At 43.9% G+C, this 25,052-nt stretch overlaps 1 protein-coding gene across 14 annotated transcripts in view; it reads left to right on the forward strand.

The window, feature by feature from the left end:
- Nucleotides 1-25,052, forward strand: part of AOPEP (aminopeptidase O (putative)) — a 383,438-nt gene that overhangs the window by 277,628 nt on the left and 80,758 nt on the right. Inside the window, exons 12-13 of one of the 14 annotated variants that reach the window (XM_031654788.1) lie at nt 3,615-3,674; nt 3,969-4,034. The exons of the other annotated variants lie outside the window; for them this stretch is intronic. Coding sequence (XP_031510648.1) covers nt 3,615-3,674; nt 3,969-4,034 — 126 coding nt within the window. The remainder of the gene's footprint in view (nt 1-3,614; nt 3,675-3,968; nt 4,035-25,052) is intronic. 14 annotated transcript variants of the gene reach the window in all.

A 25,052-nucleotide genomic window follows, 5' to 3' on the forward strand; every position in this document is an offset into this window, starting at 1 on the left:
AAGGCTGGCTCCTCCTTCCTCTGCCCCGTGCCTCCTCCGTGAAGTAGAAGCAGGAAGAGAAGACACGCCGGTAACGTGACGTTGGTATCACTATATTTTTCCAGTGATAGGAGGAATTTCTTCTTTGTCTAAGGAAAGGAAGGAAACTGAAGAAAACTGAAAAAGGCTTTCCCTCCAAAAGTCATCTCCAGTCAATCACGAGGTTAAAGAATTTTACAGCAATGGTATTTTCCTCAGCCTCGGACATTGTCGTCAGCTACGATGAACTGCTTTGACAAAAAAAAGTTTCTTAGAACAACTTCCTTTCAAAACATGCGTATCTACTGGATGAGGCATTTTTAAAGATACAATTCAGATAGAAAACATCTGTTTTTAAGAGACAGCTTTCAAGTGCTTTTACTGCATTCTCAAAGGCAGTAATTAGAATGCCCATCCCCCACCACAGAACCCCAGTTTTTAAAAAAGCGGCCCTCCAGTTTCTCTACACCCTGCCTTCATTGGCATCAGCCCGTGAAGAAGGGGAGGTTCAGGTAGACAACAGGAGCAATGTGTTCAGGTTGGATTGAACACAATAAAGTATTTTTTCAGTGTCATGCAATATGTAGATCTTTAATTCTAGATTAAATTCAGCTTCTAGCACCATTCTGAATATAATTTTAGTGATTCATATGTGAGGGATTAGGAACCTTTCTCATTTCAATTTTATTAAATTTATTTTTATTGTTATTTACTTATTCATATTTTTTTGAGGCAGGATCTCACTCTGTTGCCCAGGCTGGAGTGCAATGGTGCGATCATGGCTCACTGTAGCCTCTGCCTTCTGGGCTCACGTGATCCTCCCACCTCACCCTCCCGGGTAGCTGGTACTGCAGGCTAACACCACCATGCCTGGCTAATTTTTTTTTTTTTTCTTGCTGTGTTGCCCAGGCTGGTGTTGAACTCTTAGGCTCAAGAGCTCCTCCCACCCTGGCCTCTCAAAGTCTTGGGATTACAGGTGTGAGCCACCGTGCACGGCCTGTTTATAAAATTACCCTGGCAATGTAACTAATATCCCATGGTCTCCCTTTTGTAAAAATGTAAGATTCTAGGCTCTTTACAAATTAAGCATTTTAGTGGTGAAACAAACAGGAGTTAATTAGAAAGATCTTCATTCTAAGACTTCTCCCCCTTGAAATTTTAGGTGTCGTTCATTTGTTCCTTTATCCTTCCATTCACTATGTAACATATTTACTGAATTTCTAGTATGTGCCAGGCAGTGTTTCTGGTGGACTGAACAAAAATCAAGAACCAGAGACAGGATCTCTTTCTTGGAGCATAAAGTCCAGCTGGGGAGAGGGACGCTCAGTCCAGTTTTAAAAGAGCTCTAATAACTGCACGTCACAGGGTGAGCCCTAATGTAAATTTGACTTTAGTGAATAATTATCAATATTGGTTCCTCAGTTATAATAAATATACTAATGCAATATGTTAATAATGGGGAAGCTGGTGAGTGGGTACAAATACAGGAACTCTGCTTTCTGCTCAGTTTTTCTATAAACTTAAAGCTGCTCTAAATATTACTCTAAAGGAAATAAACAGGATGCTGTTAGAAAGAATAGTGGAGTGACATAATTTGGATTGGGGAGTAAGGAAAGACCTTTCTGCAAAAGCGCTGCTTAAACCCAGAACTAGAGGATAAGTGGGCTAGCCAGGCAAAGAGATGGAAAAGCATTCTCAGTGAAGCAAAGTGGTATCATTTGAATTACCTTGGGACATACCATTCTGGCTTCTCTGTGGAGGATGGATTCTGGGATGGCAATTGGGAGGAGAGTTGGGGGACAGAGGACAAACAAGGAGACAAGAGTCAATTAGGATGGGTCACAGTTTTTGCTTCCTACTTAGCCAAATCCTAGAAGAGCAGAGTGACAGTAAGCTGTTCCCTTTGTTCAGCTCATGCCAGCAACCGTTGGGTTATCCATGATCTGGGTGCTAGGAGGAAAGGAAACTGTGTCAGTAGCAGCAAGACAGGGTTTTTCCAGGTCTTGGTTTCTAAGATCTTTCCAGTGGTTCAGTGGGATTTATAGAATTAAGAACGCGTGTGTGCGTGTGTGACTGCAACCAGTTAAAAATCGCAAGGGGAAAAAACTTTTCAAGTAACTAGTACCTAGCTGTTAACAACCGCTTTCATGTAAGTCTGTAAGTCTGTAAGGTTTAATTTGCAATAGTTGTGTTTATTCCTATTACTGGACTTTTGAAAATCTTTAGCAAATGAGCACACATTTCGTAGCACTTAGCTATTATAATAATGACACAAAATGGTTAACACGTCTATTTATATTACTCTCTAGATTTCAACTTTTTTGTATTCCTGGAAACACAAAGAATCCCTCATTTGAGCAGACTTGTTTGTTTTAGGAAATAGACATGCATCATCCGTGTAATTTTAAGTAGTCCAGTTATGAATATGGAATGAAGGGATAAAATCCTGATGTCTCCATTAAGCTCCTCTGTGTAAAATACTCCATGGCAAAGTTGGTGCTATTTAAAGAAGTGAGTTTGATCTTGGCTTTGATCTAAACCTTTTGATCTTGAAAGAAGGATGGAGTAGCAATAAAGAGGGCAAGACAGATTTCCTTTAAAGAAATGTGATAAACTTAAAGGGATGGTCAAGACCCAGCAAGCAGTGGGACAACCCTCTCCGCCCGGGCCCCCCTCACGGGCAGGCGGGTTCCAGCCACCGCTGAGGAGGATGAGAGGGCCTTTGGCGGGTGGAGGAAGATCTTGGGGTGTCGCACATTTTTATAAACTAAGTGTAAACTTTCTCCCAAATTATGAAAACAGATTGACCCCTCCTTTTTAAATCCTACCCGGTGGTTCTGGGGTCCACAGTGGCGGGAGAGGGGCTGGGTTTCTCTGCGCCCGGCCTCGCCCCCGGGGGGTCACCTGCCGCTGCCCGGAGCCCCGAGGGGCCACTGGGGAACGTCTGCCCGACGGCGTGGAGCCCGTTCCCGGAGAAAACTCCACTGGGACACTAGGGAAGTTGCTTTCCCTCCGCGAAAACCACGGGGACCAGGTTTCCGACCCCAGGAGCGCGCCAGGCTGGCCGCGGGCGGGGTTCCTTCCCCGCCACCGCCCCCTCCAGCCTGCGGCGGGCGGCCGGGGCCCCTCTCGCTGCCGGGAAGCCGCTCGCGGGGCGCGGGGCCGAGGGTGGCGGGGCAGGGGGCGCGGGAGCGGGCGGCCGGAGCCCGGGAGCGGGCGCGGGAGCGGGAGCACGAGCGGGAACACGAGCGGGAGCGGGCGCGGGCGCACGCCGGTGGCGGGGAGAACAATACGGCGCCGGAGTGGCGCGGGCGACCTGCGGGAGGCGGCGGCGCTGCACCTTTGCGGCAGGCCCCGCCCCCTGCCCCGGCGCCCGCCCGCCCGCCCGCGCGCCGCCGCCCGGCCCCGCGCGCCCGCCGCCCGCGCCGCGCCTGAGGTGATGCGGCCCCGGCCGGCGGCAGGGGCGCGGCTCCGGGCGCCCCCGCGTTGTCCCTCCCGGCCGCGGGCGAGACGGGGCGGGCGCGCCGGAGTTAGCGGGCGCGGGCCGGGAGGCCGGGGCTGCGCCCGCGGTAAACTTCGACTGTGCCCTCCCGCAGCCGCTGCAGAGGGATGGCCGCGCCGGGGCGGAGTGGCCTGCGCGGCAAGTGCGCGCCGAGGTGAGTGCGGGCGGCGCGGCCCCTGCGCCCCGGTGGCGCCGAGCGAGGCCGCGCCGGCGGGAGGCCCGGGCTCGGGGCTGCGGCGCGGGCGCGGGCGGACCCCCCGCCGGGTCGGGGCTGCGGCGCGGGGAGCGGCCGGGCACGGAGGTCGCGGGTCCCGCGGGCGGGCGCGGGTGGCCTCCCACGGCGCGGGGAGGACCAGGTGGCGGGGCCGGGGGTCTCTGCGTTCTCGCGCTGCGGGGCGGCCGCCGGGACCCCGTCGCCGTTTGAAATGCTGTGGTTTTTGAACCTCAGGTCACGAAGTGGATTCGAGTGAACCGGAGACCCCGAAAACGGAAGCGCAGGGAGAGGGAAGCGGTGGTTTGTGTTGTAGGCTCCTGGCGGACGGTGCCCGCAGGTCTCGGTAAATCCGCGTCTGCCCCGCGAGCACCTGGTCATGACAATAGAGCAGCGCTGACTTTAAAAAGTTTTTGTTACAGTAAACCGGGGAAATTCTGTAGAAATACTGGTCGATAAGCCTAATCATCTGCATGTTCTCATAAAGAGAGAATAACCCGTGAGATTTGTTTCTTGCTCGTTAAATACAGCAGTAGGACTTAAGTGGGTTCCATTATTATTTTAGATCCGCGGTGTTTATTATCTCAGTGTTAAGGTACCTCTGAAAAATGAAAAGTGTTCCGAATAAATCGCCCACAGTGTTAGGTTTCCGTGCGGTACGTTCTCTCACCTAGACTTTAAATTGGGGTCATCTAAGAAATGGAGAGAGAAGAAGAAAGAAGTGGATTACTTTTAAAACACGAGGAGGAATTTTATTTGCTGTAAAGCAAATGAGAAATTTGTTTACCTAAGTGTAGAATCTCAGTATGTTACTTTGCAGAAGTTTGGACTGCCTGTTGTCTGATTTTGTACTAAAACTTGATTTGTCATTGTAATAAATATCATGAAATAAGGTAAGTAGCCCGTTGTTTTCCAAGTGACTTGCCGAAAACTCGTAAAAGTGAATAATTTTTTGACAAATGTTACAGCAGATAGGATTTTTGTTGCTTTTGCTTAATTACATATCACTGTTTTTTGATTCTTGATACCACCAAGGGATTAAAATAGCGGTGTGTTGTTTTTCGGCTGCTAGAATGTATGATGAATCACTCTTGATTCTGAAGCCAAATTCTTGCTGATAGCATTGCTGCCAATTTCTGTGCTGTGTTGCCTTAGTATGGGCATTGCCGCGTCCGAGAATGTGCACAAAGCACATCAGAATAAAGGTGATCCCAGAGCTGCAGAGTGCACTTCAGGATACCAGAGGGCAGCTTCTGAGAGAGCTGGAAAAGGAACCAGCCTGCGAATATAGTTGTTTGTAGCTAGACTTTTCAGTGTGCATGAAAAGGGGGATCCCAGCCCTTTTTTTCCCCCCCACAGAGGGTCATATATGTCACTTCAGTTGAAGGGTAATAGAAAAAGTTGTCATTTGGAACAGACTTGAGTTTTCTGGCCATACCTCAGCACATGGTATGGTAAGTCGTGTTTAATGGTTTAGGTGTGTTTTAAATGTTTGTGAGGTGATGAATGAGATCATAAAATACCCAAAGAAGGAAAAGAATTACGGCTTGCTTGGTATTTTTTTAAAAAATGTGTCGTAGCTGTTATTTATTTATTTATTTTTTTTGGAGATGAAGTCTTGCTCTGTCATCCAGGCTGGAGTGCAGTGGCGCGATCTCGGCTCATTGCAGCCTCAGCCACCCAGGTTCAAGCTATTCTCCTGCCTCAGCCTCCCGAGTAGCTGGGACTACAGGCACGTGGCACCACGCTTGGCTAATTTTTGTATTTTTAGTAGAGACGGGGTTTCACCATGTTGGCCAGGATGGTCTCCATCTCCTCACCTCGTGATCTGCCCGCCTCGGTGTCCCAAAGTGCTGGGATTACAGGCGTGAGCCACCGCTCCCTCCCAGCTGTTGGTTTTTAAGCCAAAAATAAGATTACCAAAATGCACAACGTCCTTTAGAAAGGAGGGGGAGCCATTATCTTTGTGGATTGTAGATGTTGTGACTCCCAAGATCTAACCTAGAAGTAACCGTATCTGTGACACCCATGACTGGGTCTCCTGAGAATGGGGGTGGGGCGAAGGGGGGACTGATGGATTGCTTCGCCTTGCAGGAGAATGAAGTTCTTTGCCCAACCATTTCCCGTTGATACAAGCTCTTGTGTTAAAACTTAGGGGGAAGATTTGCCTCTGACTTTTTTTCTTGGAAAATGTGGGCAGCAGTTTTAAAGAGAACGTGAAAATGGAGTAGGTTGAAGCCAACATTCAGAACTTCCTTTCATGGATTGAAACTTAAAGCTGAGGAGGTTTGAGGGTGGAGGTGAGGAAGGGCTAGAAGATAGCAAATTTCAGAGTCGTATCAGAGAATATGAACTGTCAGTTTCCAGTGTTTCTTTGGCTCTGCACAGCACTTCCAAGCCCCTTTGCCCACTGTTTTGCTTCTGCCACACCTAGAAGAAGATTCAGAGCTCGTAGAGATAAAGCATGCGATATTTCCAAGGCCTTCCCCTGTTCTGACATAGAAATTGAACTTTGTGACCATGAGGATTCATTCCAAGGCCCATGTGTTAACCTTTTGCTAGGGTTTGAACCTGTTATTAGTAGGAGCCTATGTAGTTCGCTTGCTGTTGAGTCTAGTAAGTTATTTTTAAAAATGTCTGCCATGTCACAAATAGAAGCAAATTATTCAGTTTCTGTGTTTTCCTGCATTCACTATATCTTTCTTCTATGTTAAAATAAAACTATGGTATTTTCTGATTTTATTCAGTTTGTATCAGTGTAAAATAAAGTGAATCTGAGTCATTTCTGGTAGGCGCCCATTTGAAATGTAGCCGTTGCTTTTATTTGTCTGCTTTGTTTTCCTTGCCTCCGTTCCTCCCCTCCACACTGCCCTTGCCTCCAGCCCCCAGGGGTCTGTCTACACCTGCAGGCCTCTCAGGATTCAGCCTAGATGAGTAAATTTGATGAAGTCGTTTGTGCTAACTCTGCTGGGGGTCATAACCTTTTTCCTGCGGTAGGAGGGGCCAGCTTTCTTCCTGCCGTGTGGAAAGCAGAACCTTCTGACCTGCCCAGGAAAGGAAAACAGTGCTCTGGTGAGAGGACGGACCCTGACCAAGGGCGCTGGGCAAAGGAGCCGCGCCGTAGAGCGGCGTCTTCCAGCGATGTTTGTTTTCCCCTTAAAGAGAATCTGGAAGGTGCTGAGTAGTAGGCATAGTCTGAGGCAACTTGAATACTAGTTGAGTGTTTCAGTGAACTCGCGAGGGGAAGCAAAACAAACTCACCCTGTGCTCGGCTGTGGGTTAAAATAACGAATAGTGAAATAACGTAAATTGGGGACTGAGATGTGCCGCGCAGATAAAGGGATTTGAAGTGCTCCCCTGGGCTTTCCCCGCCTTCTGCTTCCAGTCATCCCACCCACCAGAGACTTGTGCCATCTTTCTGTGTTATCCTAACAGACTGCATTTCTTATCTCTCTCACATGTCTTTTCATATTTTCTCTGACATTTATTTCCATTTTATTTTAGTTTCATATTTTGCCCTTGTTCTCCTGGTATGAGTGAATTCTTTTATATTGTTTTGTTTTTCATTTAAAGTGACAAAACTCACCTCTTTTACTTCTGGTCCTCAGGTATTTTTTTCTTCTATTCTGATACTCTTCATTTTTTAAATTATTTCAAGTTCCTTTCATTTAGTTTAAATAATTTTTGCAACAGAAAAACAAGGAAAGTATGAATAACTCACGAAAAACAATTAGGATGATTGAATCAGCCAGCTGTGCAAAGGACAGGATGAACAGTTGTGATTGCAACAGTGAATTTTATGTGTGTTTTTAAACTAATAGATTTCACTAAATGGCTGTTGGTTTTGGAAGAGAAAGCGCATTTTTTTCTTTTTTTACCTTTTTTAGCTGATTCAAAGATAAAATTATGTGCCATCACAGATTAAGGAATGTTTTTACAAATATATACATATAATATAAAGATTTAGTAATCCTTTAATCAATATTCTAAAGATTAGAATGTATAGTAGAATAGTCTTTTATGAAATAATATACTTATGGAAAATATATGACTGGGATGTGATTCCTTTAGAGGAAGAAAATTTCAATTTTCAGATTCAGAGGAAGCACTCTTCCTAGTCTATACATATCATAAGCGGAGAGCGAGTTTTACGGTCCTCATTTCAGGTCTTCAGTAAGCGTGTATGATGATATCAGGAGTATTCATTGGCTCAGTTTCAAATCACTGAAAATTCAGCCGTGGTAAGGTTGGCTATTATGTGTATTAGCGTTTCCAAGCGAGTGGTCTCGGCTGGGGTGAGATTGTCAGCTCTCTGTTAGGATTAGTCACAACGAACACGGTGCAAATGGTTTCCAACAACAGTGCACTTCAAGGTTACCTTCATAATTCTTTTCTGCCAGAACCCAAGAAACAATACTCTTGCGTTCTCGGTGTTCAAATTGTTAAAAATTTCCTGAAATTTTCTTTCACATACTCAGAGTGAAACATAAAGATCTAGAAGGATGGTTGTGAAAAGTGTGGACCTTATAGTATGTAGTGGGCATTGTCATTGAGGCCAAATGATAAATTCTGTTTTCCAAATCTGTAAGGGGAAAAAAAAAAACAACTATTTTCCTTGTTATAATATATTCCTAAATTCTAGAGTATTTTCACTCTACTTTTAGTTCATTTGTTCCTTATACATACTTGACTCTGAACCAGAATCAATGATAATCTTAGTTTGAATGATAATTCACAGATTTAAAAAATTGTATGTAAAATCCAATTTGGTTTATGCATTTCTTAGCATTTATTGTTCCTTTTAAATTTTATATATTGTAAGAGAATACTTTTATTACAGTGCTGATATTCAAAATGATAAAGGTAGGTGCAAATTTTAAACTATTTAATAAAGTACTGCTGTGTTTGTCTTTTGTGACAAAGGTATATTTTATGTTCAGTTTATGATTTCTGAAAATGAATGTTAAGACTCATAAAAATTATTTGGCTCTTTCTTGGACCCAAAAGAGCAGATGGTGACTGCGGTAGGCTTGACTCCAGAGCCATCAGCACACAAAGCTTAGCAAAATGGCACAGAGTGAACCTACGGAGTGCTGAGCCGAGGGTCCCTTCACTTTGTAGGAACTACCCCACTTTCAGCAAAATAGCAGGCTTAGGCAGCCCGTCTTATGCAACTGAGGCAACACTGCAGTTGAGTGCTTTCCCAGGCGTCGGTGCCCTTGCCTGTTTTGAGAGTGCCATTGCTCTGTGAGAATTCATAACTAGTCTACATTTATATAGCCGTAATCTCTTACAATAGCTTCATTGATCCTTGATTTCCATAGAAAAGCTTTATGGATTCGAGTGAGTCACAGCTCTTGAAGCACCAGCCTCCTGGTTTTCCCTCCCTTCATCGGTTCCTCCCTAACTGTGAGTGGCTTTGTATCCTGTGTTGTACTGATTGTGCCTTTGGATGACAACTTACTTGAGTGATGGGGGGAGGCAGAATAATTTATTAAAAGTAATTACAAAGAAACCAAACAGAAGGAGTAATTACAGTGCTGTTAATACGCAATTCGTTACTTTATTGCTGAAATATTTGGAACTCAGTTGAGATTCTTGGTCCTATTTGTGGGTCTCTCATTTTCCCTTGTAAATCCCTAATAAATAATGTATTAAAGTTTCTGTACCCAGGTCTCATTTTAGATGAGGTTTCACAAAGTCTTGGCTTTGTTTGCTGTTTTTTTTTTTGTTGTTTTTTTTAAGCTGGACCAAGGAGTAATCGCTGATAACAGGTATTTTTGGTAGCCTCAGGAAGGACATCTGATCTGTATAATTTAATACTGTTAAGTTTTTATCTCTTGCATAGATTTATTTATTTTTCCTAATTTCCCTAGCCATTGATTTTTTATTTTATTTTATTTTATTTTATTTTATTTTATTTTATTTGAGACGAAGTCTCACTCTGCCCTCCAGGTTGGAGTGCAGCAACCTCCACCTCCTGGGTTCCAGTGATTCTCCTGCCTCAGCCTCCCGAGTAGCTGGGACTACAGGAGCGTGCCCCCACACCTGGCTAATTTTTTCTGTTTTTAGTAGAGACAGGGTTTCACCCTGTTAGCCCAGGATGGTCTCTATCTCCTGACCTCGTGATCCACCCGCCTCAGCCTCCCAAAGTGCTGGGATTACAGGCGTGAGCCACCGCGCCTGGCTGATGTTTTTTTTTAAGACTCTGCCATTTTGCTGGGCATGGTGACTCACGCCTGTAATCCAAGCACTTTGGGAGACTGAGGCAGGAGGATCACTTCACACCAGGAGTTCCAGACAGCTTCGCCAACATAGAGAGACACCATCACTACAAAACAAAGGAAGTAAAAATTAGGTATGATGGTACATGCCTGTAGTCCCAGGCACTCGGGAGGTTGAGGCAGTAGAATCGCTTGAGTTCATGAGCTGGAGGTTATAGCGAGCTGTAATCCTGCCACTGCACACCAGCCTGGTGATAGTGCAAGACCCAAACTTGGAAAAAAAAAAAAAAAAGAAAAGAAAAAAAAGAATCTGTAGTTTAAAAAACATGTTCCAAGATTTCTGTGTACTAAAATTCCTTCCCATTTTTAACTAGTATAATAGGGAAAGTTAAAGTATCATCCACTTACCCTCATGCACTTATTCACATATTTTAAAAAGAATCTTTGGAACTATTCATATCATAATAGCTAACATTTCCCATGTGTCAAGCACTGTTCTAAATCCTTTACATGTAGCAGCTCATGAAAATGTACCAATAAAGTAGTATCACAAACAGCAGTATGACATTAGGATGTTGTAGAGTGCATCAAACACTTTTTGAAAGGGGTGAGGTGTAAAGAAGTCAAACAATTGCTATAAAAAAGAATGCTTTGGGCAACATTTGAAAATTCTCTTTAGTGCAGGTTATTGACAATCCTAGACCACCAGCATAAAGCACACATATCTAATTTAGGAAAATCCCAGCCGGGATGTATTTGAAAACATTTGGAATTGTGCTGATAATTACACTGCTATTGATTTTAGCAAGTTTGATGCCAGCAGCCATCAACTCTTCTGTGCCATGAGAGATGAAAGCCATTTTTATATAAAATGTTAGAGTTCGGCTGGAAAAGGGAGGCAGGCAGAGAAAAATTTCGTGGCTTTTTAGTTGCTTTTATAGGAAGTATTAGTTTCATTCTTGTGACAGAATGCTTTACTTGGCAGTCATTCTCATCGACATTTTAAGGAGCTGCTGTTTTGTGCCTGGGTCTCATATGGTACTAATAAGGTGCATTTTTTTTTTTAGTAGCACCTACTGATGTCTGTGTGGGCTCAGGCCTGCCGTTGTTTCCATTCATCTTCTATTGGAGGAGGCTGACAGCAACGTGTATCAAGTCTGGCCAACATATATTTCCCTCTGTTTCAGAGTCTGTGCCCACAGAAGAGTTATACTCGAGCTTTCAATCTCTAACACTTAGAAAAGGGCCTGGCCAAATGCAGCCTCAATAAGTATTCGTTGAATGAATTGAATGAATCCCACAAATGGCATTTATTTTATAAACGCGTACCTGGCTATTGCATTAAAAAACTTTTTTTCACTATTCAGGTGTTTTTAAATTTTGTTTTTTAACTATAGAGGTTTTCATCAAAATACATTTGGTAGAGTTTTCCTGTTTTTTTTAGGGGGGGGCGGTGGTGGGGGTGATCTCTTTTCTGTAAAGAGAGCTTGGATTCCCGAAGAGCTCGTACTGGTCCCAGCCGTCCCACCTAATCACGTGTCCCCTGAGTTTGTCACATGACCTTTGCTTTCCTCTGAAAATCCCTTTATTCTGTAGACCAGTTAGGCCCATTTATAATAATTGATAAAATCAGTATGTTTGACTTCAAGTTTTTCCCACAGTTTTATGATGTTTTGAAAAGTGTTGTCCTTTTTTGATATTTAGGGAGGCTTCTATTTTTGGTTTAATGGTTACTTTGACGTAGTACTTTTCTTCTGCTCTTGTGTATTGATTCCCTGCTGTGAGAGATAAGTCAGTCATTTACCTTTTCTTCCCCCTCCTCTCTTTATTTTCCATCATGTGACTTGAAATATTATCCTTTCTTTTTACTTCCTATAAGTACCTGTAAGACAGTCAGCTGGCCGATTGTATTTTCCATGTAATCTCCTCATTATCCCCTTCTTGATGGCTGGACTGTGTCTACGATGTCAGAGCATATAGGCATTACATACTATGCTGTACCCTTTATAAAATCACTTAGTTTTGATTCTGTGGGTTATGTTTAATGTTCATCATCTGCTTCTAGATTGATGTCTTTTCAGTCAGTTCTGAAGCTCGTTTTCTAGTAGATTTCTCAGGAAGAGCCTAGGGCACTTATGGTCCCTGGTTTTTTGCATGTTTTAAGTTTGTGCTGTTTATACCTGAAGGTCACGTCAGCTAAATAAGAAATCCTTGGTTCATCTTTCTCCATTTAGTTATCTGAAGTCTGTCACTCCATTGTCATCCTGCGTAAAGCCGAATGCTGGTCTCATTTATTTCCCGTGGAGTGACCTGGTCATTTTTCCTGGACACCCAGATTTTTTCTATACATTCCAATAATTTTAGTTTAATACGTCTCGTTGTGGGTTACTTTTCCCTGTTGTCACTTGGCTTTTGAGCTTTATTTTCCTTGTCTGTAAAATGAGAATAACTTTTTTTGTTTTGCTTACTCACAGTAGATAGGAAGTGAAATAAGATGTATATGAAGTGATGTAAATGTATTATTTTACTATCTTGTTATCCTTTAAAGTTTTTTGTTGTTAGGAACTTTGAAATTTAGCCTGAGTAACATATGGTGAAACCTTATCTCTACCAAACACAAAAACTGTCTGGGCATGGTGGCTCGTGCCTGTAATCCCAACACTTTGGGAGGCCAAGATGGATGGATGGCGTGAGTCCAGGAGTTCAAGACTAGCCTGGGCAACATAGTGAGATCCCATCTCTAGAAAAAAAAAATACAAACATTAGCTGGACGTGGTGGTACATGTCTGTGGTCCCAGCTCCTCCAGGGCTGAGGTGGAGGGTCCCTTGAACCTGGGAGGCAAATGTTGCTGTGAGCCTAGATCGTTCCACTGCCTTCCAGCCTGGGCGACGGAGCAAGACCTTGTTTCAAAAAAAAAAAAAGAAAAGAAACTTAAGAGTACTTCGTTTTATGAGTGTATGAACTTGAGTTGATGTTCTGTCTGTGAAAAGTAGACAGTGGCTGCCCAGTGAGTCTTCTGTGTCCCGACAGTAAAGAACCTTTTCCTGCCTCCATGTGGTAAGCACGCTCTCTGTGTCTACTCATGGGGGACGACTACTGGACTGAAGGAGGTGCTGCTTTCTGAAGCAGCTCACCTAGAAAACTCCATTTCCATTTATCTTCTCACACTCTTGCCTGTCATGTTAGTTCCCCACTCAGAACTCTGGGTTTACATGATTTCAGTTTATATGTGCATAGAGAAACACTTAGAAAAAATTACTGTCTTTTTCAGATAATGAGGATTGCTGAAAACCTAAGTCAGCCTGAACAACAGTACATTTTCTTGAATTTATTGTACACAAGCCCCCACATAAGAGGCTGCTGGAAAATACCAAAGAGACATGAGAGATGTCATTTCTGGCCATGGTGGAGATAAAACACACAGCATATCAAAGATCACTTACAAAGCATCCTGTGATAAATAAAGCCACACCAGCATAGCACAAACTAAAGACATGAGTATACGATGCATTTTCACCCGAGGCTACCCTGGACTAGAGTTTCCATGCCTGGTCTTTGTTTTGATAAAGCAACACTGGACACATGTAGGCTGGAAGTTATGGTGGGAAATTGGGTAATTGAATTAACTGAATCCATTTTAGTGCTTTTACCTGGTTTGTAAGCACAGATAGGGGTTTGATTGATGTATTTGTAAATAGTGTTAGTGTCTTTATTTGAATATATGATTTTAAAAATTCACCCATGTTTCACAGGTGAAGCTGGAACCTATTATAGAAGTGCTGCTGACACCTGTGAATCAAATTGATTTGGAAACCCAAGGCCAGAAATGTAACACTGTTGGTTATTCTGTGCATAACACATTTCTCACTCTATATTTCTTCAAACAGTTTACAGTTTTTGTTTGATATGCACAACATACAAAACCCTGAGTCAGCAATAGAGAATACCGAGATGAATAGTTTATAGTTAGATGTAGAAGACTATATAGGATAGGAGAGTTTATAGTTAGATGTAGAAAACTGTTACAGGGTAGAAGACAGAACTGAATCAGGCCTGTATCAGGTGCAGGGAAGTGCAGTGGGTATCGGAGCAGTCTGGATCTCTGTGAGGGAAGTCATCACTTCGGGCTCTTTTCATTGTCCATGAGCCCTTGTTCAGGATGATAGCAGGATGCAAATATTTGTTCAGTTTCATTCAACTCTTGTTATTTTGTATAATCGAGGATACCATAATTTGTATTCTCAAAATCCAGATTGTCTTCGTGAGCACATACTCACTATGAAATTTTTTTTTTTCTATTTTTAGTAGAGACAGGGTTGCGCCATGTTGGCCAGGCTGGTCTCGAACTCCTGACCTCAAGTGATCCGCCTGCTTTGGCCTCCCAGAGCGCTGGGATAACAGGTATGAGCCACTTTGCCTGGCCCCAGAGATTGATCTTTTATCTTTGGCTCATAAATGTGAAATCAAAATGCCACAGCAAGTTTAGGCTACTTCTGAACTTGGTTCAGTCTGTTTTACCTTCACTCTTTTTTCCTTTTACTTGCATTAAGCTTCCCCCCTACAAGGCCCACTATAAACCTTTGGTTTCAAGGCAAAATAAAATGTTTCAGAATTGGGGGTGGTAACTTTAAGTTCTAGAGTTATTCAAAGTTTCCTTCTCTTGTGATTTTTTTTTGAAATATATTCTCATTCTGTCACCCAGGCTTAAGTCCAGTAGCATGATTATGGCTCACTGTAAGCTTAAACTTTTGTATTCAAGTGATTCTCCTGCCTCAGCCTCCTGAATAGCTGGGAGTACCACCATGTCAGCTTTTTTTTTTTTTTTTTTTTTTTTAAGAGACAGGGTCTCTCTATGTTACTGGTCTTGAACTACTGGCCCCAAGCAATCCTTGTGCTTCAGCCACCCAAAGTGCTAGGATTACAGGCCTGAGCCACCGCTCCCGACCCTGGCATTTTCTTACATAAGGTAGCAGTAGTCATTTCATGTGGCCTCACTTGTAACTACAAGTCATAAAGCTCATGCTATTAATTTTCTGTGGCAATTTTCTACCATTAATTTGGTGTCCGAGAAGAGAAAAAGGTATGAAGGGCATGAGACGTTAAACAGGAATGGCAGAAAGAATCCAGGAGAAAAGCAGGATGTACCTCTGGATCCTGTTTGTGTACAAGTGGGTTTCTGTTTTTTTCTCCCTAACCATCACACATATGTAAGATGTAGTTTTCCGTGTCGAAGCTACAGTCAGGCATCACTTGGTTATGGGGAAGCGCTTCGTGCGGCGATTCCTTCGTCGTGAGAACGTCGTAGAGTGGACTTAGACAAACCTAGATGGTAGAGCCTGTTGCTTCTACGCTTCAGATGCGTACAACACGTTACTGCGCTGAATGCTGTAAGCAATTGTAACACGTTGGTAATGTATCTAAACATATCTAAACATAGAAAAGGGACAGTAAAAATACAGTGTTATAGTCTTATGGGACCACTGTTGTGTATGTGACCCATCGTTGACTGAAATGTGATGCAGTGTGTGACTGTGCCTTCAACATTTACTCCTGATGACAAAGGTAAAGATTGCTGAGTGCCCCCATAGACAGCAAAGATGGTGATTCGGAGGCTCGCTCTTCGTGACTTTCTTGAGTTATATGTCATGTATATGTTGCATGCCAGGAAATTCACCCACAGTTTGTTGAGTTTTAAGAAATGCTTATAGTTGTATACCTGATACCACAATCCAGTTTTAGAACATTTCCATCCCCCAGAAAGTTCCTTGTGTCCATTTGTAGTCAATCCCCATTCCTCCTCCTAGCCCCAGGCAAATACTAGTCGGCTTTCTGGTTTATAGTTTACCTTTTCTAGAAATGTCATATAATTGAGTCATACACTACTCAGTCTGCTGAATCTGCTCCTTTCATTGTAAAATTTGAGTTCCAGTGGGGTTGCATGTATCACTAATTCCTTTTTATTTTAAAGTCATATTGCATTGTACGGATATATACTACATTTTGTGGATCCCTTACTGGTTATGAGACATTTGGAATTTTTTTGGCAGTTTTTGACTATTAAGAATAATGCATCTGTGGACACTGGTGTAACTGTCTTTGTGTAGACATATGTTTTCATTTCTCCTGGGTGGATACCTAGGCCTTGAATGGCTTGGCTATGTGCAGGTATATGTTTAACTCTTTAAGAAGTTGCTAGACTGTTTTCCAAATTAGCTGCACCATTTTACATTCCAGCAGCAGCATTTCAGGTTTTAGTTTCTCTCCCTCCTTGTCAGCTCCTGGTATTGTCAGGCTTCTTTATTTTAGCCACTCTGGTGGGTGTTCAAACACGCTTTCTTCTACTTAACGTTTTATTTCTTGAGAGGATTTGAAAGTGTCTAGATACCTTAATGCTGCTCTTGTCTTCCACTTCACAGACCAGAAGGCATTGGCCCAGTAAGTGGGAAATCTGAATGTCTCACACGAGATTCCCAAATGAGTCACTGAGCCTGGAATCTTCATGCGTCAGTTGGAGTTGGAGCAACCTGCTTTTGTTCTCTCAACTCTTGTGACTCGGAATCCTCTGTGTCCTTGTAGCATCGTTAGGTGTGCCTTTCTTTTTATCCTTTCAGAATCATCTGTTCTTGTCCTCTGTGGAATTGTGTCTGATGACACGCAGCTTGTTTTCTGCAGAAGTTTGCTAGTGTCGTGAAGAGGTTCTCGCTGCCTCTGGGCTGCAGCACACAGGCGCTGGGCGGTCAGACCTGGTTTCCGAGGCTGGCTCCACATGACTGTGTACCGCGTGTCATCCTGTGAAAGGGCAGACGCGTGCCTGTCAGAGCCTTGTGGGAGTTAGTGAGGGGACTTCTCTGAGGCAGCTGGTACTCACTCAGTACTTAATGCATCTTAAGGCACCTCTTCACAGAAGGCGGTGGAAGGCTGCCTACGTGATGGCGTGTAGATAGCGATGCCATGCGTTTGTTTTTTTCTCCTCCATGACAGAGAAACAGGAAAACATTCCTAAATTTATTTATAGATGTTAAAAAAAAAAAAAATTAGGCTTGTTTTTTTCCGGTAACTGTTCTCCAGCCAGCAGCAAGTATAGCAACAGTACTTTTATGAGTTGGTATGTTTATTCCCTGTCTTTTGGCTTTATTCAAGAAAACCAGTTGTGTTTCTCAGAGCAACTGTATTGTTTCAGTTGCCACTGTCTTCACTTTGTCCATTACAGTATAATAAACTGTCCTTGTTCCTTCTCCAAATTGGAAGCTCCCTAGGTAGTGGTCAGGCTGTTGATGAGATATGTATTCTAGCAAAGCTCCATTTTAGGTAATCTTTCATCATTTTTTATATGCAATAAGTCACTGATTTTGTTTCTTTTGTTCAGTTTTAATTTGAAGTTCCTTTAAAGACTGTTGGAGCTTTTGCAAATACCCAGCTCATGAAGGGCACTTAAGATTGGGCCCATCTCCTGCATCAGCACATTGAAGTTTTCTGTCTAAAGGAGGGTTCCAGCTACCTGTTACCCTTTTGCTGAACACAGTTGCGGTGTTGCAGTGTATTTCATGACAAAAGTGCACTCTAGTTTTCTGTGAAAGGATTATTTTCTCTGAAATGATTCTTGGTCATGTTGAGTTTCTAAATGTTAAAGAGCACATAGTGTTTTTGATCTGTGGAGATCTCATCTTGGTACCGTGGTGCTGCACAGGCCACCAGGAAGAACTGAAAAGTTGAGGCAACTTGAGAAAATAAAGTCACCACCAGCAGGAAGCTGTCTAAAATAACCGGAAGATTACAACCCCCGCACCCGGAGGAGTGTGCTAGTGAGTAGAGTGTCTGAAAGCTACTGGAGGTCCTCCACAGGTGCGTGTGCTGGTCCTAAGGAGAAGGAAGAGGACGGGGATTGCCCCGGAGGAACACCTGAAGTTCCAGTTGAGCACTTCGTTTGGCAGCTGTCCAAGGCTGGAGTTGTGATTTTTGGGAAAGGCCTCACAAGCTTCTCTAATTCAAGTCCTTGTTTTACGTGTGAGAATGCAGAGGCCCTGAGAAGTGTTGATTCCCAGGCCTGCATGCTGGCTGAAACTAGAGCCTGGGTCTCCTGTTGCTTTTTCCAGCTGTCTGCCTGCGCAAGCATGGAGGCAAAGCTGCGCTGGGCTCCAGGTGAGGAGGGAGGTGTCAAGGTGGCCTTTACTGTGTTGTGGGGCACAGACACTGAGGGAGACAGGGAAAGGTCTGGGAGACTCAAGATGATACCTCAGATGGCCGTCCTTTGTGGACTAGACACACGTCCAAAGGGAGGGCCGTTTCCTGGCTTATTGAGGACCTTTCCATTTGGGCTAGGAGTAAACGGAGTCAGATTTTGAGAGATCAGTCATTCCAAGGAGCAGGTAAGGATTCTATAGTAACACAACTGTGTTCACTGCAAAGGTTGATGTGAAATTGTGCTTTTCCCGTTACATTAGTGAAGTTTACAAGGCACAGATTATTTGACATTTTTGTGATGTTTGTTACAGACCAAGCAACTGTGACATGAAAATATTATTATTAAAAAAAAATGAAACATAGGGCCGGGCGTGGTGGTTCACGCCTATAGTTTTAGCACGTTGGGAGGCTGAGGCAGGTGGATCGCTTGAGCTCAGGAGTTCAAGACCAACCTCGGCAACATGGTGAAACCCCGTCTCTATTAAAAATACAAAAATTAGCCAGGTGTGGTGGTGCATGGCTGTGGTCCCAGCTACTCAGGAGGCTGAGGTGGGAGGATTGCCTGAGCCTGGGAGGTGGAGGTTGCAGTTGAGCCAAGACTGCACCACTGCACTCCAGCCTGGGCAACAGAGTGAGACCTTGTCAAAAAAAAAAAATCAAACGTAAGCATGGCCGGATAAATTGACATTTTATTTTGAAATGCAGTAATGGCACTCTCACAAATGACCTTTTCACCAGTCTGTGCTGGTATTTGTAAATACATATGTTAGTATTGTTTTCTAAAATGCAAAGCTGATTTTCATGTTTATACATATTCATACCTTGATAGGTTACAATTTTAGATTTTCTTTCTGCAGTCTGCCTGACTTGGCTATTTGTTCATAGGCCAGATCAGACTACCCTCATTCCGCAAAAGAGTATTGACAAAATTAATGCTGAACTTGCATTGTGAAGAGTTTAGTGCCCCGGAACTCTCTGTGTTACTGGCAGAGCAAAGTGAGTAGGAATAGTATGGCTTAGGGAAAAAGACGTGTTTTCTCTCTAACACAACTGGCAGATACTGAGGTGGGCAGGTGGCAAGAAAAGGCAAGTACTGAGCTGATTCAGACTTGCAGAAAGCTTCCTCTCCTCCTTCTTAGCAAAATGAAAGGCTCTGGGAAATGGCACCTGCCTTTCCCTGCCTTGAGGAACCTGGCATCGTTTAGTCTTTATTGAAATTAATTTAATGACTTGGTCAACAGTAGCATTACGTAATCACAGAGCGTCAGATTATCATAAGACAAATTTAAATGATGCTGAAGTATCTTCCAGCAGACGATTAGTGATGTACCAGCATGCATGTGTAGCTTGTGTGGGTGTGTGTGCATGCAAGCACGCACACGTGCGCGCACACAGTCTCATCGGCCTTTGGCCTCTGAGCAGGGGGCAGGTTTGGACTGGGGCCTGCTGTGTGACCACAGTCTCCCATCTTGTATTGAAGCTACATTGCCGTGTGCATCTGACTCTTGACTGACGCTCTGACCGACGCCTTCGTTTCTGGAGAACTGCCCTGTTTCATGCAAGAGTCACTGTCATCAGGAGCCATCTCAGGGAGAGGCTCAGGGGGAAGTGTGAAGGTGGAGCAAGTGCACCAGCTCCAGAACAGAAGGTGAAGAAGGACTGTGTCTGTTTAGATTCACTTTCCTGGGAACCCCTGATGGAGTTCAAGGTCATAGAAGAGAAGAAATCAGACACTGCTACAGGACTCCTGCTCTTGGGTTCAGATTCTTCAATGGGAGGGGAGAAGAGAGTAATCACAAGTGATTGTTGTAGATTTTGTCTCAGCTTTTTTTGTGTGTCAAACCTGTGTTGAGATGATAGGCGGTTACAGAGAAAGGAGAGGAGGCGTGTTATAAATGTGTGGATGATACACGGTTACAGAGAGAGGATTATATTATAGATTATAGAGAGTGTTACACGTGTGTGGACTTCAGTGTTACTCCTTCTCTTCACAATGATCTTCCAGGTGTCTAGAGGGTGAGGCGTGTCATTTACATGAAGATTAAGAATAAAAAAGAAAGTACCTCCATGGTATTCTTAGTGGGGGTTTTTCCTCTGACAAACTGTTACCAGCATATTTGGGAATACATCCTTATTTTTTTTGAGAGGGGGTCTCTGTCGCCCAGGCTGGAGTGCAATGGCCCAATCTTGGCTCACTGCAGCGTCTGCCTCCTGGGTTCAAGCGATTCTCCTGCCTCAGCCTCCCGAGTAGCTGGGACTACAGGCGCACACCACCACGCCCGGATAATTTTTCTTTTTGTATTTTTAGTAGAGATGGGGTTTCACTGTGTTAGCCAGGATGACCTTGATCTCCTGACCTCATGATCCACCCACCTCAGCCTCCCAAAGTGTTGGGATTACAGGCGTGAGCCCCCGCGCCAGGCCTATTTTTTTTTTTTTTTTTAAAGACAGTTCATTATTGTCTATCTTAATATCATATTAGAAATCACTCACAATAAAGCAGCTGTTTTAACAATAGCTCAGTGGAAAGAGTTTATTTGTTGAGAGTGTTTTACTTCCCAATAAGTTTTTTGATTTAGTTTTCTTAGCAAGAAAAATGTTTGTCTGTTGTGGATGGACACATTTCCCCCCTTTCCCAGAACGTGTGGTTTCCATTAACTATTTTTCCATAAAACTTTTGTGGGTCACCAGTGCTATTAGGGTTAAATGGAGATCTTAAAGGACCTTTCTCCCCGCTACAGTCTGGAACGACATGGGTTTGGGATCAGACTAATTGAAATCCCATCTTTGCCCCTTACCGGCTTTTTCACGCTGGATCGACTAGCTTATCTAAGTCTCAGTTTCCTCATCTGTAAAACAGACTTCGTGGGAAAACACTTTGCCCAGAGCTGCCCCTGGATCATGGGTCACAGACAGTAGTTATTAACGTTACTGGGGAATGGGCTTTTCCAGTACTGTTTTCAGACTTAAAGTCATTTGTCATCTGTGGTGTGTTACGGGAACAGAAGATGCCTGAGAACTGACAGGACAGACCAGGAAGTGTAGCTGCAGGAAGAGTGGCGGTGAGGGCACGTTTGGAACATCAGTGTGGCGGATGGACCGGCTGAAGTGTCCCCAGCATTAAGACTGGGAAAGCAGCCCAGTCACTTCTCTAGTGGGTCCCGGCCCCAGGTGCAGAGGGCACCTGCCTCCCCGCCTGGCCCAGGAAGCTGCCCCGCGGGGCACTCTGCTCCAGTCAAATACTGCCTCAGGCTCTGTTGGAAGTTTCCAGCTGGCTCCTCCAAAGGGAGTTTCAGTTGAAGTCACCGGAGCTGTTTTATTGATTTCGGTTGACGTCTTTGTGAGCTCAATTTACAAAAAGTCTTGTTATCCACAAAAATGCTTGCTGATGTCCTGAGCAACTGGAGAATTCCAGAAAGCTTTCAACAGCAAGTGTTGAGATCTCCCCTGACCCCCGCCTCCCAGCAACTCCAGAGGTCCGAGTTTACAGTAGCTATTATTCTTGTGTGGAATTGGCTCTGGATAGTTAATAAGTTTCCCTGAGCGCGGACTTACTAACAGAAACCCACTTAGTCACTGAAGAAATGGGTCCAGTGTTTGTCCCAGCTGAGTAATGGGTGATGCATGCTTTAAAAAGGCTTCTCAGAAAGGCCTTGCTTATGTAGTGAGCGATCAATATTTTTGAAAAGAAGTTTTTATAGGTAAGCCATAACATTACTTGATAATCAGACATCATTTTCAAGTAGTTAAAAGGGTCATTGGATAAAGCCCAGTGGACCGATGCTGGCTTCCTAATTGCTAAGGGCTGAAACTCCACATGCCCTGTAAATTATGAGCATGCTTGAATTTTTTATGGGGAAAGACATTATGTTTTTATGTCGGATAATATTCGTGTCAAATGTTAGATCAGCCAGCCGGCTCTATCATCCAGGCAGGTTGCTCTTTATCCCCACCTGATCCCTGCTTTTCCTTGCGAAGTTTATTTTAATTGGAGAGTCAGGAATGAGAGAGAACGTAGGATGGGAATGAATCATGAGAAAAATGCCACCAGTCGTTTTTCTTATTCCGTGTCCTTGTTGGGATATCCTTACCTTTGTCAACAGAGAGCAGCAGTTCAGCCGCAAGCTCGCGAGCAGCCACTGGCAGCACTGCCTCCAGGAGGCCTCGGGAACATCCTCACTGTCTTCTCCAGGCTGTGCTGTTCCTCCCCTCAGCCTTGAGAGTGACCAGGGATCTCCGAGGCCTAGGGAAACGCCACCTGGTCATTGGCCACAGCCGTTTCTGGATAGGGTATTTGTGTGACCCCTGTGCCACACAGTACCGGCTGCCAAGAGATGGCAGTGGTTTTGTGCTCTGGGCCTGAGCGTGTGGCCCCACGTTCCATGAGGCCTTCGGCTGGTTTGCCAGAGTGTCTCTGAGAGGAGGGAGAATGTTGGTATGGAGAATAATTTTATTGCTTTCTTCTCAAAATAAAGGAAATACCCAAGGGGGTGGTGGGAGGGGAGGGGATAAATATAGCGTTTCTGATTTCCTGCTTCCTCTGCTCTTCCACAGCGTTTCACTTTTCATAAGGTTAGATTTTCATCCTATCGACTTCAGCTAAAAATAATTCCAACCATTTCTATCAGATTGGCCCTCTTATCATTTATGTACTTGTTACTATTTTGCTTTCCTATTCAAAACCTTTTTTTCCCCTTAGGCCAATGAACTGTTTTACTTTATTAGCTTCATATTTATTTGTTGGTACATAATAGATATACATAGTTTTAGGGTACATGTGATTTAGTACAATCATATAATTTATAAAAATCAAATCATTATATTTGGGATCTCCGTCAACTTAAATATTTGTCTTTTCTTTAAGCTAGAACCATTCTCAAAAGCTTTTCTACAGGGAGTAAAAGATAGTCTGCAGTGCTCACCTGCTGCACCTGGTGTGTGTGTCGTGGTCTTGTGGTTTGGGCTTTGGATGGTCAGAAATTCTGGCTTGTCCTTGCTCTTCCTTCGCCCGTGACCCGTTTTCCCAGCCAAGGCCATTACGTATGCTGGTGTCCCCTACTCCTTCCAGCCTTCTGTTAACAGATACTGTCAACCCACAGCCACTGCAGACATGGCCCATTGCTACTTCCTTGTCCACAGCAACAATGCTGGATATGGCTCAGTGCCTTGTCAGACAGACAAGGGTGGTTGGTGAGCCTGCAGAGCGGAGCTGGTAGGTTAACTGCTAGAGCTGACCCCACTGAGTCAAGCAGTGAGTTTAGTAGGTACTTGGCAAGAGTGAATTCATCAGGAGTTGGGAGAAAAGGTGCAAGAAAGTTCGTCTTAGATTATTGGGCACGGGCTCCCTGCTTACCACGCTGGTATTTTCATTTTGTATAATTGTGAAGTCGATAGTTGACTTTAACAAATAAAACCTAACTTTAAAGTTGGGAGGTAAGTGACTTGTGTAAGGTTTTTGGTTACATGAGCTAAAGGTAAGAATTTCTGTAGAGTCATTTCCTAATTTTTCAGAGTGCCCATTATCCTGCTTAGCCTAGGCATCTTGCTCAGGTTTGCCCATTCTGAAAGTCCTGTGTTCCTAAGGGCTGTGGCCATGATCCTCACTGGACTCTGCCGGTTCCCAGGCCCCAGCACTGCCCCCGCCGGCAGCAAGCAGTAATAAGTAAGCTCTGCGTGGTTAAGCCTAATAGGGCTGTGACCCAGTTTGAACTCCGTAATGAGGAAAGAGCAGATTTATTTGCTCCCCTGCATGCCTCCCTCCCCCGTGTTCCTTTATTATCTTTAAGAGGAAATTGAATAGCAAAATTCTGCATTCTCATAATGCTAATGGACTGATGTCATCTTTTCCATTCCGAAGTCAAGAAAGTAAGAGAAAACCGGAACATAGATTTAACACTTCATAGCTACCAAGGGCTTCAGCACTGGTTCTTTTCGTGTGTATGTATGTTTTTAATAACTTTAAGGCATAATTCACATGCCATAAACAATTCACTGATTTTAAGTAAGTTAGCTAAGTTGCGCAACCCTCACTACAATCTAGTTTTAAAACATTTCTATCATCCCAGAGAAACCCCTGGCGTCCGTTGGTAATCACTGCCTATTTCCCCCTCTCCTCATCCCTGGGCAACCTGTATCTACTTCTGGTTTCTGTAGATTTGCATTTTGTGGACATTTCATGTCAGTGGAATCATATAATACATGGTCTTACGTGTTTGTTTTTTCACAGCGTAATGTTTCAAGGTCCACGCGTGTCGCAGTGTCTGTCGCTGTGTGTTCCCTTTATTCCTGGACAGTATTCCATCTTACGGTTGCACCACGTTTTCTCTCTCTGCTCACTAGTTGATGCACATTTGCGTTGTTTCCAGTTTAGGGCTGCCATGAATAATGCTGCAGTAAGTACAGATGAGTTGTTAAAGGAACATGTGCTTTCAGCCCTCTCCGATAGATGACCTAGGAGTCATATAAGTTGAGCAAGTTTGTATGAGCAGCTGAGTAAATGGAATGATGTAAGAAGCCTAGGTTGTTTTCAAAGTGGCCATACCACGTTACCTTCCCACCAGTGGTGAACAGGGGTCCCACTTTCTCCACATCTTTGCCATGGACTGTAGGGAGTATCAACTTAACCACTGACTTGTTTTATATTCTTAGGTACAAAAGAAAGCTAGGAACTGTTTTAAGGTATTTACAGTTTTTCAAGCATTGTTAACACATGTTAATTAAAACTGTAGGCCTGGAGTGGTGGCTCCCGCTTGTAATCCCAGTACTTTGGGAGGCTGAGGTGGGTGGATTGCTTGAGCATAGGAGTTCGAGACCAGCCTGGGCAACATGGAGAAACCCCATCTCTACAAAAAATAGAAAAGTTAGCTGGGTATGATGGCATGCACCTGTGGTTCCAGCTATTTGGGAGGCTGAGGT

Source organism: Papio anubis, chromosome 13 (genome assembly GCF_008728515.1).
Source record: "Papio anubis isolate 15944 chromosome 13, Panubis1.0, whole genome shotgun sequence".
NCBI lineage: Eukaryota > Metazoa > Chordata > Mammalia > Primates > Cercopithecidae > Papio > Papio anubis.